The sequence below is a fragment of the Pan troglodytes genome, chromosome 8 (assembly GCF_028858775.2).
Source record: "Pan troglodytes isolate AG18354 chromosome 8, NHGRI_mPanTro3-v2.0_pri, whole genome shotgun sequence".
NCBI classification, from domain to species: Eukaryota; Metazoa; Chordata; class Mammalia; order Primates; family Hominidae; genus Pan; species Pan troglodytes.
Window position 1 is genome coordinate 105592219 of NC_072406.2, and position 17800 is coordinate 105610018.

Sequence of the window (17800 nt, forward strand, 5' to 3'; positions counted from 1 at the left end):
AGCTGGACCATATCCTGAGCCTTCTAACTGATGGCTCAGTGTTCTTCCCGCTTCAACTTGGTGCCCTCGTGTGGAAGAAGAGCGTTCAAGCACCTTCAGAAACTTCTCACCCCGTCAGACGGGGATAATTAAACAATAGAGAGACATTCATTAAACTAAAGAGCTTCTACACAGCAAAAGAAACTATCATCAGAGTGAACAGATAACCTACAGAATGGAAGAAAATTTTTGCAATCTATCCATCTGACAAAGGTCTAATATCCAGAATCTACAAGGAATTTAAGCAAATTTACAAGGAAAAAACAACCACATTAAAAAGTGGGCAAAGGACATGAACAGATACATCTCAAAAGAAGACATTTATGTGGCCAAAAAACATGAAGAAAAGCTCAACATCACTGATCACTAGAGAAATGCAAATCAAAACCACAATGAGATACCATCTCACACTAGTCAGAATAGAGATTATTAAAAGGTCAAGAAACAACAGATGATGGTGAGGCTGTGGAGAAATAGGAAAGCTTTTACACTGTTGGTGGGAGTGTAAATTAGTTCCACCATTGTGGAAGACAGTGTGGCGATTCTTCAAAGACCTAGAACCAGAAATGCCATTTGACCCAGCAATCCCATTACTGGGTATATACCCAGAGGAATATAAATCATTCTATTATAAAGATACATGCATGCGCATTTTCATTGCAGCACTCTTCACAATAGCAAAGACATGGAATCAGCCCAAATGTCCATCAATGATAGACTGGGTGAAGAAAATGTGGTATATCTACACAATGGAATACTATGCAGCCATAAAAAGTAACGAGATCATGTCCTTTGCAGGGACATGGATGGAGCTGGAAGCCATTATCCTCAGCAACCTAACAGAGGAACAGAAAACCAAACACCGCATGTTCTCACTTACAGGTGGGAGCTGAACAATGAGAACACTTGGACACAGGGAGGGGAACAACACACATGGGGCCGGCAGGTGGAGGGAGCGCATCAGGATAAATAGCTAATGCATGCTGGGTTTAATATGTAGGCGACGGGTTGATAGGTGCAGCAAACCACCACGGCACACATTTACCTGTGTAACAAACCTGCATGTACTGCACATGTATCTCGGAACTTAAATTAAAAAAAAAAGACTCATTCATTCATTAGCTCATTTATTTGACTAGATTATTTACTGGGAGCATATTTCTGAGTTAGCAAGGAGGATACAAAGATGACTGTGGCTCCATCTTTGCTTCCAGAAGCTCACCATCTAATAAAAATAATGTCATAGTGCCTACCGGAGTTACCCATTCTGTGGAATAGAGAGAGTTCCTGTTTGGACTTAGCCTGGGTTCCAACACCAGCTTTGTCACTTACTAAACACTTGGCCCAGAGCAAGTCTATTTAAACTCTGTGAGCATTATCTATAAAATGAGCATAAAATCCAAACCTTACAGAACATAGATGATGCATACTCAGTACCTAGCATTATAGAAAGCCACTTCTATACATGCCACTTATTATTGAGTGTTATTGTTCTATTTAATTTATTATTATTCCATTTAAAGCTTACAATACCCTAATTAAAAGGCATAGATATTATTCCCATTTTGCAGATGAGAAAGAAAGGGAAGTCAGGGTTTGAATCTTTACACATCTTGTTCCAAGTCCTGAGCTATTACCACTACTAGATTATGCTGCCAAAATCATTTCCGTTTAACACCTCAGTAGCAGTTCTCAACATTTAGCCTGCCTGGGAATCACCTGGATGGTTTGCTGAACTACAGATGGCTGGGCCTGCCCCCAGGATTTCTAAATCAGGAGGTTTGGGGTGGGACAGTTCTAACAAATTCCCAGGTGATGATGATATTGCTGGCTGGGGTGGGCTCACTTTGAGAACCCTTGAGTGGAGTGTTAGGCTCTGGATTTGCAAATAGTTTCTGCAGAAATGGCTAGTTAGCTGGGACTTTGTAGTCAGGAGGGCAGAGCTCCCCAGTCCAGCTCCCTTCCCTTGCTTCTCTTACCCTTGCGGTGCTTGAAGCAGTCTGTGTTAAATCTTTCTTGCGTTTTCGGACCAGCCTTCGCCGTCTATGAGTGTGGTACATTTTCTCTGCTGCAACCCAGGATTTGGGCTTATGATCAGGAGGAATGGTGATTCCATATTCCCAGCCTGGAACAGAGTTTGTGAATGGTTACCCAGAAGAGATGCATTTGCCAGATCACCAAATAAACCTCGAGGAAACATTTGTTCACTCTCCCTGCCCTCAGATGTTCTGTACTATTATGACCGAATATGTGGCTGTTTTCACTTTGCTGGGTTATTCAGCCAAACTGAATACAGCCTCATTCCCATTCAGCTCCTCAAAATGCCTCCTTGGTGGCCATGTTCTCCCCTACTTTTATGCTTCCAGTCATTCATGGTAATTGAGTGCACTTAGGAATAAAGCACAGTTCAAGAGGCAGGAAGAAACAACAGGTAAGCGTGTGGACTGTGCAGTTGCACAGCCTGGGTTCAAATCCTAGCATCGCCACATGTTGGCTGTTAACTAAATAAGTTTCCAGCAAGTTGGTAAACCTGCCTATGGCCCAATTTCCCCACTGTAAAGTGGGATTATAGGGTTACAGTATTTTAACACTATCAAAATGACATATGCAAAGCATTAGGGCCATACTTAGCACACAGCTATTGCTCAGTCAATGCTAACGATTATTCTGAGATCTGGTGTGTGCATCGAGATCAGTGAGGAGCTTATAATTGATTTGAAATCTTCTGGGTCAATGCCAGTTCTATGCACCATGCATAAGGAAAGAAATGAATCAGATTTTCTCTTTTGAGAATTCCAAATGCTATTGTTCACTTAACTTTAATTATGGTTCAGAAAAAGACAAATATCAGAAGCTATATCAGTAGTCTGCATCATTGCTGCATAGGAAGACTTTAAGGGTAGTTTACAGTTCTCTTTTCTGCATGAGGGGGGCCCTGAATGTGATGTTCCCAGGGAGGTTATGGGGTGTGGCTAGAATAGAGAAAATCTTGACTCCAGTTCCCTCCCAAATTCTCATCCTGGATCCCCAAGCATCTCAAAACCTGACCAGTTGGCCCCATCACCTGATGTTTTTCACTCTTAACACCCCCTGCTCACTTAGCACTTGTCCATACACTTGCCTTTCCCTTGGATTCTACATTTGATTAGTCACAGACGGTACCACATGACCCAGATGCCACAGACCAGCGGTCCCCAACCTTTCTGTCACCAAGGACCAGTTCCATGGGAGACAATTTTTCTATGGACAGGGTTGTGGGGTAGAGGGAGGATGGCTAGATTCCCATAAGGAGCACACAACCTAGACCCCTCTCACGTGCAGTTCACAATAGGGTTCGCACTCTTAGGAGAATCTAATGCTGCCACGGATCTGACAGGAGGCAGAGCTCAGGTGGTAATGCTCACTTGCCCGCGCCTCACCTCCTGCTGTGCGGCCTTGTTCCTAAAAGGCCATGAACTGGTACCAGTCTGGCCTGGGGGCTGGGGACTCCTGCCATAGACCAACAGAAGTGAGGCCCCTCCCTCCCAAGGAAACTTTACCCTGGTTAACCAAGGCCCTGCTGCAGAGCCCCGATCAGGTCACAGATGTAAAATGTTACCTTTCTCATCCACCGCTCGATTTATGTCATAAGACCATGCATCATCTTCCCATTCCCAACCTGGAGGACAAGTCAACTCACTGGGCGATGCTGCTTTATCGCCGTTCTTACAAAATAAAAATAAAAACAAAGAAGAGAGGTAAGCCATAGTGTCAGTAAGAGGCAAAGGGTCCAATATAGTTCCTCATTTAACTATGGCATTCACACCTTTACTTAGATACCATCTTAGAGATCCATTTCACTCAGAAAAATCTCTAATCTTTATTTATTCACAACTGCTAAATAAAAATTAGTTTAAACTACCTTTTGTTTTTACTATTAGGGAATAGTACTAGGTTCAATCATGTGAAATTGCTGTTGTTATAGGTCAAAGTGGTTGAATCTCAGCAATTTCTTATGGTTCAACTTAATATTATGAAATGGTGCAACTCTCTTTATGAGGGGTTACATGGAATAGAACCCATCAGAGAATGGGTAAAACATTCAAGACACATGGTTGTTTGTTTCTTTGTTTTGAGACAGAGCCTCGCTCTGTTGCCCAGGCTGGAGTGCAGTGGCGTAATCTCGGCTCACTGCAACCTCTGCCTCCTGGGTTCAAGCAATTCTCCTGCCTTAACCTCTTGAGTAGCTGGGATTTACAGGTGTGCGCCACCATGCCCAGCTAATTTTTGTATTTTTAGTAGAGACAGGGTTTCACCATGTTAGCCAGGCTGGTCTCAAACTCCTGACCTCATGATCTGCCCACCTCGGCCTCCCAAAGTGCTGGGATTACAGGCGTGAGCAACCACACCTGGCCTGTTTTTGGTTTTTTTGAGACAGAGTTTTGCTCTGTCGCCCAGGCTGGAGTGCAGTGGTGCAATCTCGAGTCACTGCAACCTCCCCTCCCAGGTTCAAGCGATTCTCCTGCCTCAGCCTCCCAAGTAGCTGGGATTACAGGCACCTGCCACCACACTTGGCTAATTTTTGTATTTTTAGTACAGATGGGGTTTCATCATGTTGGCCAGGCTGATCTCAAACTCCTGACCTTCAGCGATCCACCCACCTCAGCCTCCCGAAGTGCTGGGATTACAGGTGTGACCCACCACACCCGGCAGACACATGTTTTTGAGTATGGGGAAATGCTACTGGAGATTCATAATGTTAATTATATACAATTAGCAAAATTTATCTAAAATATTGACTTAAGTTTGCATAAAAATGAAGAGAGTTATGAAAAGAAAGTTCCTAAGTAAAGGAAATAAAGGCGGCCCATAAACATGAAAAAATACTCAGCTTTACTTTAAATTAAGAGAGTGAAAATTGAAATAACAGGATACCACTTATTCATGTGGCAAAGATTATAAAGCGGGATGATGAATATTTAGGCAAACGGGCTTCTTGTACTTTTGTTGAAAATATGAATTTATAAAACTTTTTTGAAGGTTATAAAATTTTATCAAAATTTTATATGCATTTAAACCTAGACCAACCAAATGCAAGGATCTTCCCTACAGATAAACGTTCATAAACATACAAAAATGTATGTTTAAGGATGTTCACTGTTACATTGCTTATAAAAACCAACGACTCAAAACCAAAAGCACCTAAATGCCCAGAAAGAGGGGATTAAATGAATTATAGTAGGTACATATAATAAAACATTCTGCAGCCATTTTTTAAAAGCTCATAGATCTATATGCATTGACATAAAAAATGTCCAAGATATATTGTTAAGTGAAAAATACAAGCTGTGAAACTGTGTGTGCAACACAATTCTATTTAGGCAGGGAAAAAGGAAGTTATATCCTTGTTTATGAACAGAAAACAGACATCAATGGTTATCTTTGGGGAGTGGAATATGGATTGGGGAGAAGAATTACTTTTGATTTCCTTTAATGCTGCTTGGATTTTTTAAAGACAGAAACATTTCATTTGTTATACTATTAAAAACTAGGCTGAGCTTGGTGTCTCATGCCTATAATCCCAGCACTTTGGGAAGCTGAGGCTGGAGGATTGCTTGAAGCCAGGAGTTCAAGACCCGCATGGGCAACATAATAAGAACCCATCTCTACAAAAAAATAAAAAATTAGTCCAGCATGGTGGCATGTGCCTGTAGTCCCAGCTACTGGGGAGGCTGAGGCAGGAGGACTGCTTGAGCCCAGGAATTTGAGGTTAGAGTGAGCTATGATTGCACCACTGCGCTCCAGCCTGGGAAACAGAAAGAGCCTATCTCAAAAAACCCTCAAACAACAACAACAGAACCCTAATTAGATAATAATAAAAATTTACCTAAAAAATTTGCACAATCCAAACTATACCGTGTTCCAACATCGAGTTAAATAGGCCTCATTTCTATTCTAAAGAAAATACTTATTGTGGCACTTGTGTGGCTTAAGCTATAAGTGGAAGACTCTTCAGAACATAAGATGGAGCGGAGGAGAGGTTAAAGCCCAAGCCAGGTGGCTGCTGGGTTCCCCGCAGATCACGATCAGAGGTGACAGGTGAGAGTTTCTTTCCGGAGCAGGCCACTCACCGCATCCGTGTAGGTGTCCTCGGCCGGCTTCCAGTCGCCCCCGGGGTAGCGGCTCTCGTTCTGATAGACTTCATCAGTGAACTCCGTGTGACCTGCATCTGCCTCAGTCAGCAAGCTGTGGGGCGGGGAGGGCTCAAGTTACCCAAGGAGACCGGGTAACCGGCTGCCTCGGGGATTGCCAACACTCAGGAAGCATCTACACCCTGGGAGTGGCACCACTTCCCTCCTCGCTTTACCCCTGTTGGTTCTGACTCCAAATTCCTCTTTGTACTAATCGCTTTTGACATTCCTTTGAAGAAAGAGCCTGCTGGAACAATGTGACCTAAATCATAGAGAACTCCTCAAATTAACAAGGTTGCTCCTTCTCAGTAATGAGGATGGGGTCTGGGAAAACAGTATTGTGGACAGCTTCTTACAGAGACCACAGACAACGCCTTCCATGTTTCTGTTTCAGTTCCAGGCTGCTCAGCTTTTTCTCAATGAAACTCTTGGCTAACAGTTCAAAAGAAAAGGGAGCTGTCCCCACTATTTTTTAAAACAGAGTGTAGACGGTCTCATGAAGCCAAATGTGGCTTGCTTGGTCTACATAACACAAACTGAAGGGAGGAGTTTAAGTTTTCTGGAGAGTTCCTAGGTAGACAGCCAAACCAGGTCATTTCAGACTCCAAACTCCATTTGGGCATTTGGGAAATCCATACTGACTCTCTGCCATGTTAATTTTCCTCTTGGATTTGGAATTCTTTGGACAACCCGCAGAGGAAAGTTACAGAGGCTCCAACTTTGACTCAAGTCTTCTGCCAGGTACCTACTCAAATGAGGGTTTTTTTTCCCTTTATTGTTTCTGCATCTTTTCTCTGCTGTATTCTCCCCTAAAATCCAGCACAGGAAAGGAATCAAAAAAACAAACAGTCCCAATCACTTATATGAATTGGGCATCACGTCTCTGGGCCTCAAAAAAGGAGAATAAAAGCCCTGGCTGCTGCCTGTAGGATTCCATCCAGCCCTGACATGCTTTGACCTTCTGCTTTTTCTATCACAATTTCCCTACCCTTTCCCTGTCCTCACTAACCTTCCTTCCTTCCAGCCAATTCAAACCCCATTTTCCTTTCCCTCACCAATTTCCCCCAACTCCACCTAGAGCAAGCTGCCTGAATTGAAAGCAATCACATGCAAGCAAGCACATTTGGGTCTTAAGAGAGCAGTATTTTCTCTTCCCTCCTCCCTCCCTAATGCCTATGCAATTACAGGAAATGAACAATAGAGACCAAACTCTAGTTGGAGGCCTTAAAACTCAACTTCACAAGGTTTTTCCCTCCCAACTCAAGGCTGCTGTCATAAGATGGCAAGAAGAGGGAATGCTGGTTCTAATGTTAGGCAACATTTAGCAAACAGGCTACAGTGTCCCCCAGACTCCAGGGGAACCATCTTTACTACCTTCTACTGTTTATTTTTTTCTTTCTTTTTAATAACAGCTTTTGAGATGTAGTTCACATATATGGAATTCATCCACTTACAGTGTACCTCCTACCATTTCTTGCAGACATTCTAGCATAATAGTTGAGTACTGGTTTGGGTGCCCACGCTAGACTTGGATTCTAGCCCCTACTATACCATTGACAAGCAATGTGCCTTTGGACAAGTTATTTAATCTTTCTAGATCTCAGTTTCCTCATTTGCAAAGTGGAGATAATACTACTACTTGTTGGGAGATAATTCTCTGCAAGTCTCTTGTGTTTCTGCGCATCTTGTGAGCTCAGGCACTGACTAACTTTGTTATGGGCTATCTTCTCAAAGATGTTTATATGGGGAACACTAAGATAGTCTCTCTCTGCAAAGCAAAGGGCCAGCCTGCTTACTGCCCATTATAAAAAATTCAAGTCCCCTAAGCTTAGAGTTCTCTCATATAACTCAATCCACTGTGTGTACAAGTGTCATCTGGCCCTCTTCATGTTACTCTGTGGGAATTCGGGCATGAAAAAGTCGAGCAAATATCAATACTCTGGCATTGCTATTGCTGTGGGCAATAAAGTTCTTTTATTCTAACCCAGGAGTCATGTGCCGGCATCTGTGAAACTGTGACGGGGGACCTTGTTCGCTTGCAAGTAGGGTCAAATCTCAGATCCTTCTTGCCACTGCCTCCCTTGTAGGGCTGTAGTAAAGATTAAGTAAGATGACGCCAGTGCCCAGCACACTGCCTGACACAGTCAAGCATAATAATTTCTCAAAATGTTAGTTACCAGGTGCTTTTTATATTAGCCTGTCTTATGGTGGAACATCTTTCAACTTTCTACAAATTTCAATGGACTTAGTTCTGCTCAGTGGGTGTTACATAACTATTATCAAGATGATGACGGAGATATATTTAGCAATTTCTAGAGAAAGATTTCATTGCTACCCTTTTTACTCAGAAAATGGACAACTTACCTTCTTTCAGGATCAACTATCCACTCTCCTTCCCATTCCCAGCCTTTTGGAGGCAGAAAAAATTCCCTCTTGAGTTTTATTTTTCCTGTGACATCAGAAAACTTATGACGTCCTACTAATCCAGAAGTACCCCATTTTCCAAACATGAGAGCTTGATTTTCATACTATTAAAAAAGAGATAAAATTGGAGAAACACCATCAGAGAGCAAAAAATAAAGCTAGCACATACATTTTCAAGTTCATCGAGGACTTAGGCTAGACAACTACAGAAAGCAGAAAAAAGCTTTATGCTCAGAAGGTACGGACCTAACTTGAGCTATTACTGATTATGCAACTTCGGATAAATCATTCAACTTTCTAGGACTCAATGTTCTCATCTGAAATCTGAGGATAATGCTACCTCTCCTATAGAGTCATTCTGGAGTTTAAATGTGGAAATGATTGCGAACGTGCTTTGTAAATAGCGATATAGCATCCTAATTGCTTCTATTATAATTTTGAATGGCTCAAGATAGTTCTGCGAACCTTATCTTTTAAATACCTATGAAAGTCCTCAGCTTATGAATGAGCAGATTTTATAAAATCTATTTGTAAGTCTACTGCTGAGAACTTGGGGCACATTTCCCTGTAGAAACAATATACAATTAATGTTGCCATTTCCCAGGCAGTCCACCAAAAAACCCATCTGAAACATGAAGGTCCTTTAATACCCAGCCCTTATTAGACCTAAAAGTTATGAGCCTTAATTCCATCTGGAATGTGGCAAGGAGACCAAGGCCTCTCTGGGAAGCAGGCTGAATGGCAATGGCAGACTCTGGCTTCTAGGGCATTCCTTTCCAAGTTAGAATCTATAAATCTATGACGGTCTGCTCTTCATCATGGCAACCATGGAAAGGGTAGAGATTTGCCAGTGTGGTGGGTGTCCATGTTTGGATCCAAACTAGAATTTCCAATTGTCTGCTGATGAATCCACTGAGAAGATGATTTGCATAAGCCATAGGAAAGCTTTTGGCTGAAGGAGAAAGGAGGAGATTTGAGTGGGGGCCTGATTAGGAAATTGGAATCAAGAGGACACAATGGTGCTTATCTCAGATACTGGCTGTCAGCCTGGAGGGGAGATGAGCTTCAGGCAGAAACTAAAGGAACTGTTATCCTAAGGGACCTTAAGGCTTGGGGTCACATGACATGGACACAGAATGGAGAGCAAGACATTCCTCCTGTTCTGCTTGGAAGCCAGCATAGCTTTAGTAAAATCCAGGCAAAGACTTTGGCATGGACAAGAGGGTATCAGCAGCAGTGGAGATGGGAGCCTCAAGTGGCTTTGAGGGCTGTGGCTTTAGTCAGCAGGACTGGGGCCGGACAGTAAGAAAAAAGTATTCATGAGTAAGCACATGTGAAGCACCTCATAGACTCCCAGAAATCTCGGGGGTGGGGGGGAATTTTGTAGAAAATTACATGCTAGTATTATTAGCACATGAAGGCAAGAGCCAGTAAAATTTCCATTATTATTAATGTGCCTCTGCTGGTACTCAACAGGTGAGTCACACAGAACAACAGAAATGAGTGGATCATCTCTCTACATGAGTTGAAGCTCAGGCTTCACTCTATGCAGGGAAGGATCCAAAAATGGGAAAGAGTGGAAGGAATCCCTGGGCTGGTCGATCATTGCTCAGGGCTGCTTTCTCCAGTTTAGACCCAGCCACAGAGCTGGAGGGCAGGTAGATGCCAAGAAATCCTACAGGAAGGCAGGAATGAGCCTCTCCTTACCTATGCCATGAAGCCCCTACTCCACACAATCCAGCTGGCTGGACATCAACATCCTCCATTCAGGGCCTCCCTAGTGGCCTCCAGCACACCCTCTATCTTCACTAGCACCTCTAAGCCTGAGCTGCAAGGGTTTGTATGTTTCCCACACATTCTACTGTTTCTTAAAGTGGTCCCCACTCTCGCCCCATGTTGGAATCACCACTGCTGCTAATCCCTAACCCAAGCTACACAATCAGAATCCCCAGGGTGCCCCTGGGAGTCTGCATGCTTAACAAGAGACCTAGTTTTGCAATCATTGCAATAGATTGTGAGATCCTTGAGGACCAGGCTTGGCTTCTTCGTCATCTTCAGCAGCTGGTTACCTGGCTCAGTGCCTAGCATGAAGCCACCACTCCCTAAAAGCTCCGATGGACAGATGGAGGGATGGAGGAATGAATGGCTGGGTGGACAGTAGGACAGATAAACTGTCATCATTTATTTATTCATTCAATAAACATGTATTGGGACCTGTTATGTGCCAGGAACTGTTGAATGAATAAAAAGTAAAAATAAAAGATGGTCAAGGGTTGTCTTGCCTAGCAAGCAGATCAGAGCCACAATCCTGAACCAGTTGTCAGGTATAGCAGTGAGTAGCAGGAATAGATTTCTAGACTAGCTAAAATGATGACAGTCTTCACCTCATTTCTTGGAGCATGAAGGCCTATCTGTAGAGTGGTGTTCATCTGAAAGTTATCAGAAGAGACCCACCAAATACATCTGGTAAATTTAAGTCAATAAGCACTTGAGTTAAAAATAGCATAAAAAATCAAAATAATTCTACTTTTAGCTGTAAACGTTTGTGAACATTGTTTTCATTGGTTTAATTGTAATGAGACTTTTCATTAACTAGATGGATTTTAAGCTCAGTGAAGGTTTTACAAATTATCTCTATTGTTTTAGAAGTATTCAGACAGCTTTTTTTTTTTTTTTTTTTGCCCCTGGACAAGCCTATCTGAGGCTTCCCTTAAGTGTGAAATGGGTCTTCAGGGGTATTAAGACCCTCTACCCCAAGTAAGCTTATCAAGATCTGAACATCTCAAGTGTCCCCTCTCCTGGGTTGGTGTGTGTATGTGTGTGTGTGTGCGTGTGTGCGTATACTCTACTTAGTGTCCCAGCATCAGGCACCAATAAGATTATTACAGAGTTCTAGTTTTGAGAGCTAGAAAGACACCCATTTTCAGTATTGCTAGTAAGATTGTGGTGGAAGTCATCTAAGTCATCTCTTGGAATTATCACACAAAAGTGTTAATCACCATGGTGTGTTCCAATGTTGACAATAAAATCTCAGGAGCATCTTCTCTTATCCCTTAGGTTAAGATCCCTTGGATGGGATTTTAGGGGATGGTAAGGAGGGCTGTGGTTGTTTTTGGTATGTAAATGTCTTCCATAAAGGTGAAAAGTAAAAGTACCCCTCCCCCCACCAAAGAAGAAAAGATAGTGAAATCATTAAAGGTACCATTTCAGCAAAGACGGTGAAAGTTCCTTCTGCGAAGCTGTTAAACTTCTTCTCCACAGCACTTAAGCCTAGCCAGATGTTCACTCGCAACTCCACAGGCACCTTTGGCCCGTTGTTTTTCTCCTGTGGATACTGTGAGATGAACAATAGCATGTGATGTTACATTAGGCACAGCAAAGACTGTGACATTAAGTTAAAGCCAAAAACAGAGGGAACATCTAATCATTGCTTTCACCAGTCTAATTTTATGTTTGCTTCAGTTAAAACATTTCCAGATGACCCTACAGCAAAGATTAAAATCACAATTAAAGCAGCAGATCTCACAGTGTGATCCATAGATTCCTGCCTGTCCCTGAGACCTTTTCAGAAGGTCCACAAGGTCAAAACAATTTTTCTAATAACACTAACATGGTATTTATCTTCTTTACTGTATTGACACTTGCACTGGTGGTGCAAAAGCAACAGTGGAAAAAACTCCTGCACTGTAGCAGGAATCAAGGCAGGATTGCCAAACTGGACCTAGTAGTAACAGTAAAAGTAATAGTAATAATAACAGCAATCTCAGTAAAGAAACAAAATTCCAGTTTCACTAAAGAATTATCTTTCCCTTTTTATGTGCAAAAACATAAAAATAAAAGGATTCTGTTGATCAAGCAGTAATGATTACTAATTTTTTTTTTTTTTTTTTTTTTTTTTTTGAGACAAGAGTCTCACTCTGTTGCTGGAGTGCAGTGGCTCAATCTCGGCTCACTGCACCCTTGACCTCCAGGGCTCAAGCGATCCTCCCACCCCAGCTGCCAGAGTAGCTGGGATCACAGATGCATGCCACCATGCCTGGCTAATTTTTGTATTTTTTTTGTAGAGACGGGGGTCTTGCCATGTGGCCCAGGTGGGTCTTAAACTCCTGAACTCAAACGACCCACCCACCTCAGCCTCCCAAAGTGCTGGGATGACAGGTGTGCACCACTGTGCCCAGCCAAGATTACCAATCTTATTAAATCTCAACCCTTGAATACAGGTCTTGTTAATATTTTGTGTGATGAGATGGGAAGTACATGCGAAGCACTTCTGCTGCATATTGGCATATGATGGTTGTCTTGAGAAAAAGCTCTTGTGCAATTTTTTGAGTTGTAAGTTGAACTAGATTTTTGAAAAATGAAATATCACTTTTACTTAAAACTGCGATTGACAGGTAAACATGGTTATTCCAATTTGAGTATGGGGCAAGGATTTTTTTTTTAAACATAAACAAAGTGAGCCTCTCACTCCAAGGAAAAGAACTCTTTATTTGTTGGTGATGACAAAATTCCAGCTTTCACGTAAAATAATAGAGTGTTGGAAAACATGAATCTGTAACAATAAGTTTGATAGCTTCCCAACACATAAAGACTTTCTGATAAGTGATATTAACAAATGTGATTTCAAAGTGTGATTTTTTTCAATATTGTATGATGAAATGTGTCATAACTCAGTGATCTACATAACTCAGTGAATTTTCCAAATGATTGTACATTATGTTACAAAATCATGCATGAATAAAAGAGTCATTCAAAGTCCAAGAAAGACCAAGGATTTTAATGTAGCTGAGTATGAAAAATTCATTGATATGGTTTCAGGTGTCACATTGCAATTAACCTTTTAAAAGCTACCACTTGAGTTTAGTGTTATATCAAAGATGAATATTCATAATTATCTGAAAAGGTTATTATAACACTCCTCCCTTTTCCAACTACATATCTATGTGACGCCAGATCCTTATCATATACTTCAACCAAATAACTAATTCCATCAGCTTAAATGCACAAGAAGATGAGAGAATCCAGTTATGTTTCTGTTCAGCAAGACATTAAAGAAGTTTGCAAAAATGCAAAACAGTCTCACTCTGCTTTCTGATGTTTTACACAAAATGTATTTTGTAAAAATATGTAGTTTATTAACATTTTAAATTAAATATGTAATTGATGTAATTTATGTTAGTAACGGGTTATTGTTACAGTTAAATCAATAAATATTTTAAAAATTTATCAGCTTCGATCTCTATTATAGTAAATATTCATAGGTATAACCCACATAAACCAAAGCTCTCTGGGGCCTTCAATCTTTTTTTTTAAAGTATAAAGGGATCTCAAGACCAAAAAAACTCATGAGTTAAACAGCTCCCTAAACTGTGTAATGAGTATTAACAAAATCAATAAATATATAAAACATTCTCTTAAAAGCATTTTGCTGTTTATCCACTAACTTCTAAAACCTAACACAGAGAAGGTGCCTTTGTCTCCTCTCCCACCCCCTGTGAAGCTTTATTTATTAATCAGTTTGCTTCCACCCACTGCTGAGGTCAATTATAATTGTGGTTCTATCTTAAGTAAAATTTATTCTACCAAGAGACACTTGAAAGAAGATAATCACTCTGATTCTATTTACACCCTCCTGATTAAAGAGCAATGAGTAAATTTATTAAAAGTTAGCAGAATCTCCTTGTTTGAAGAGAACACTCTCTCCAACTCTGCTTTTTCTCTTCTTAATTGTTATTTCTCTGTCCCAAATGCAAAGAACTCCAGTTGGGGTTGGCCAGAGAGATGACGTCAAAACATATAGATGGGAACTATTCTGATTTCTTTGTTTCGGCCCTAGGCTCACCTTTGATTCCCCGTATACACACACAGAGTTCTTAATACGGGGCCCTGGAATGGGCTTATGGGTTGTATGAAGCTCCTAAATTCTATGCAAAATATTAGCTGAACATGCAGTGTGCATTTCCCTGGAGGAGAAGGCCTGTGGCTCTCGTCAGGCACTTAAGAGAGTCTATGACTCTAAAAATATTCAGAATCTCTTCCCTAAAGTTACAATTGTCAAAAATGTTCAATTTGATTGGTTCATCAAATTGAAATTGATTCAATCTATTGCTCATTAGGTTAGAGCAACAGATTCCATGGACCATCCCTACTGCTTTCTCTTTCTTTCCCCAACATTCACTAGAATGAAAGGAAGAAAGGCATTGCCTTGTGTGAGATATTAGAAGTGAAATATTCATGCCAGAAAGCAAAGCATTCACAATGCCATGTTTATATTAATGTCACAAAGACATCTAAGGAGGTGTCCTTGATTGAAAGCTAGCCAACCTCAGATCACTCTCTCTCAGAATTATTGCCCCAGAGGGAGGGACCAGGATGGGCTAGAATTGATCCCAATCACCCTTACCATTCAATGATTTGCAAATGATATAAAGCAGCCCCTTCTCAGGAATACAGCTTTTGCATTTAGTGTGTTTCACATGACACAGTGAAGACATGTACCTTCAGAAAGATGGTTTGGGTTTTCCCACAGTATTTTCCAGATGCATTCTCACCACTGGTGGAGTACAAGACTTGATGTGCGGGAATTCGTGCATAGGCCAGTCTCTTCTCTCCCCGGATCATCCAGATGATGATGTCAGGCATGCTGTTCTGTGGCTGTTCATGAGGATTGGATGGAAGAGGAAGCACAGCCATGGTTAGTCTAAATGGAGAGGGACTGAAGACCCTGCAGGCTGGACCCTCAGGGATTCATTTGGCAAAGAAACGCTGTGGTTAGGGCTCTGTCTCAAATTCCTGAGCTCCCATCTTCTAGGACCGCACTGTGAGTTAGCAGGGCTGGGAGGCAGACTGTGGCTGGCCAAAGGGAAGGGTGAGAAGCAGAGGTGCAGCTTCACCTAGCAAAAGCCCCTCCTACTCTTCTCTGGGAGGTATCTTAGAAAATATTCCATCTTATCTCAAGCATCATTTGAAGAAAGCCACCAGCAGCAGTCAAAGGGTTACAGATTGCATATATTTTACAGGACAAAGAGTCTCTGGCTCACCATCCAATATTTGTCAAATCTGAAATATTAATTTTGTTTTCAAAAACCTCTTTTTTTCTGATTATAAAGAAGATAATCCAGCTTCCAGGGCTGGATATCCAAATGTCCCTATTGGCACACAGTGGTATAAAAAAACTGCTTCTCCTAAGTCCACTATAGAACACTGTGAAAGTACCAAAGCATACAAAGTAGAAAATGAAATTACCTATAATCCTGTGTGCTTTTTCAAGTGTATTTCTACCCACAAATATATGACTACCTACCCAACCCTCTGATTTCTGAGAAACGGGAAGAGTCATCTCCTTACTTCCTCATTCTTCTAGTCCACCGAAGTTAGTGGAGGCCAGCATTTATCCAGCGCTTACTGTATGCCCTCAACTGTGCTAAGCCCTTTACACCTACCATTTTTTTTTATACTTTAAGTTCTAGGGTACATGTGCACAATGTGCAGGTTTGTTACATAGGTATACATGTGCCATGTTGGTTTGCTGCACCCACCAACTCATCATTTACGTTAGGTATTTCTCTTAATGCTATCCCTCCCCCAGCCCCCTACCCCGCCGACAGGCCCCGGTGTGTGATGTTCCCCACCCTGTGTCCAAATGTTCTCATTGTTCAGTTCCCACCTATGAGTGAGAACATGCGGTGTTTGGTTTTCTGTCCTTGTGATAGTTTGCTGAGAACGATGGTTTCCAGCTTCATCCATGTCCCTGCAAAGGACATGTACTCATCCTTTTTTATGGCTGCATAGTATTTCATGGTGTATATGTGCCACATTTTCTTAATTCAGTCTATCATTGATGGACATTTGTACACCCACCATCTTTTTAAAATCTTCACACAACAAAGCTAACTAGTAAGCACTATGTTTATCTCCATTTTACAGATGGGGAAACTGAGGCTCAGAGAGGTTGAATAACTTGCCCAATGTTATACATGGTAGAACCAAGGTTCAAATTCAAGTCTTTCCAACCCCAGCCAAAGCTGACATTTTAATCCTGTGAACTGCAAAGATCATTCAAAATATTCTCCGACAATACCATGAAAATGATAATGATTTGTCCACTTTTGAAGACATTTCCAAGATCACCAACTCAATATTCTTCCCCTGCTCTGATTTCAATCACATTCATCATTAGCATCCTCAGCCGTTACTCTCTGATTTTTACAATCTGTCAGAGCTGCTCAATATCCAAGATAATGTAGTAGATTCTCTTTCCACCATCCTATTCTTGGTGCCATTTCGCAGAGCCCTTCTTCCATATCAGGTGACGTTTGTGTAGTTTAAAAGTCCTACCTCTTCAGTCAGCTGCATTAATTTATCAAGCCAGTCCTCAACTTCTGCCAGTGTGGACTTCACATCTGTGGCTTCCGACCTCATCCTCACAGCCGCCTCATGTATTTGGGAGAGAGATCTGGACCGCAGCTTTCGGATCTGAGTATCGAGAACTGTGACGTTGGCTTTTCCTTCTGTGAGAGGCAACGTGTATCTAGAAAAATGAAGAAAAAAAGAAACAGAGGATTTGAAGAATAACCTAATTTTAGGCTTCAGAACTGTCAAATACATTTATGTTGGATTTCCATCTTGCAAACCACATCAACCTCCTAACTGAATCTACAAGCACTGCCTGGTTTACGCTGGAGTAGAGTGTATCTGGCATTGCCAGAGCAGACCTGCCAGTCTCTTAATGTTCATAAGGAATACAGGGAGAATAAAATCCCAAAGCCATTTTAGGCCTTAGGGTTTAACCTACGGCCCAAGGAGTCACTGGAAAGAAGATGGAAACAGTGGCAGCTGAGAGAAACTGGCTCTCCCTTCTTTTGCTTCCTAGAATCATTTTACAGACCCATAAAATGATGGAAGAAGAAGGGAGGTTAGAGACCATTTAGCTGAAGCATACTTAACTTAGGGAATCCTGGGCCTCTAAGCAATCTATGGGTGGGTCTCGAAGGTCTGTGAAACTCTGGAACTTATAAAGAAAACTGTGTCTATCTGTGTCAACACGTAGTGTGATGTAATGATGAACATAGGCTTTGGAGCCAACAACCTGGGTACTAATCGTGGCTCCATTCTTTACTAGTTCTATTGTCTTGACCAGTCACTTACTTCCTTGTCCTCCTATTTTC

At 41.6% G+C, this 17800-nt stretch overlaps 1 protein-coding gene across 3 annotated transcripts in view; it reads right to left on the reverse strand.

Annotated features, from left to right (window-relative positions):
* The window catches only part of MYOF (myoferlin), a 175641-nt gene that overhangs the window by 50935 nt on the left and 106906 nt on the right, over positions 1 to 17800 (reverse strand). For all 3 annotated transcript variants that reach the window (XM_016918879.4, XM_016918880.4, XM_063782019.1), the window contains 7 exons: positions 16971 to 17163; positions 15132 to 15287; positions 11836 to 11967; positions 8574 to 8737; positions 6150 to 6264; positions 3638 to 3743; positions 2019 to 2164 (listed from right to left, as the gene is read on the reverse strand). In XM_016918879.4, coding sequence (XP_016774368.3) covers positions 2019 to 2164; positions 3638 to 3743; positions 6150 to 6264; positions 8574 to 8737; positions 11836 to 11967; positions 15132 to 15287; positions 16971 to 17163 — 1012 coding nt within the window. The remainder of the gene's footprint in view (positions 1 to 2018; positions 2165 to 3637; positions 3744 to 6149; positions 6265 to 8573; positions 8738 to 11835; positions 11968 to 15131; positions 15288 to 16970; positions 17164 to 17800) is intronic.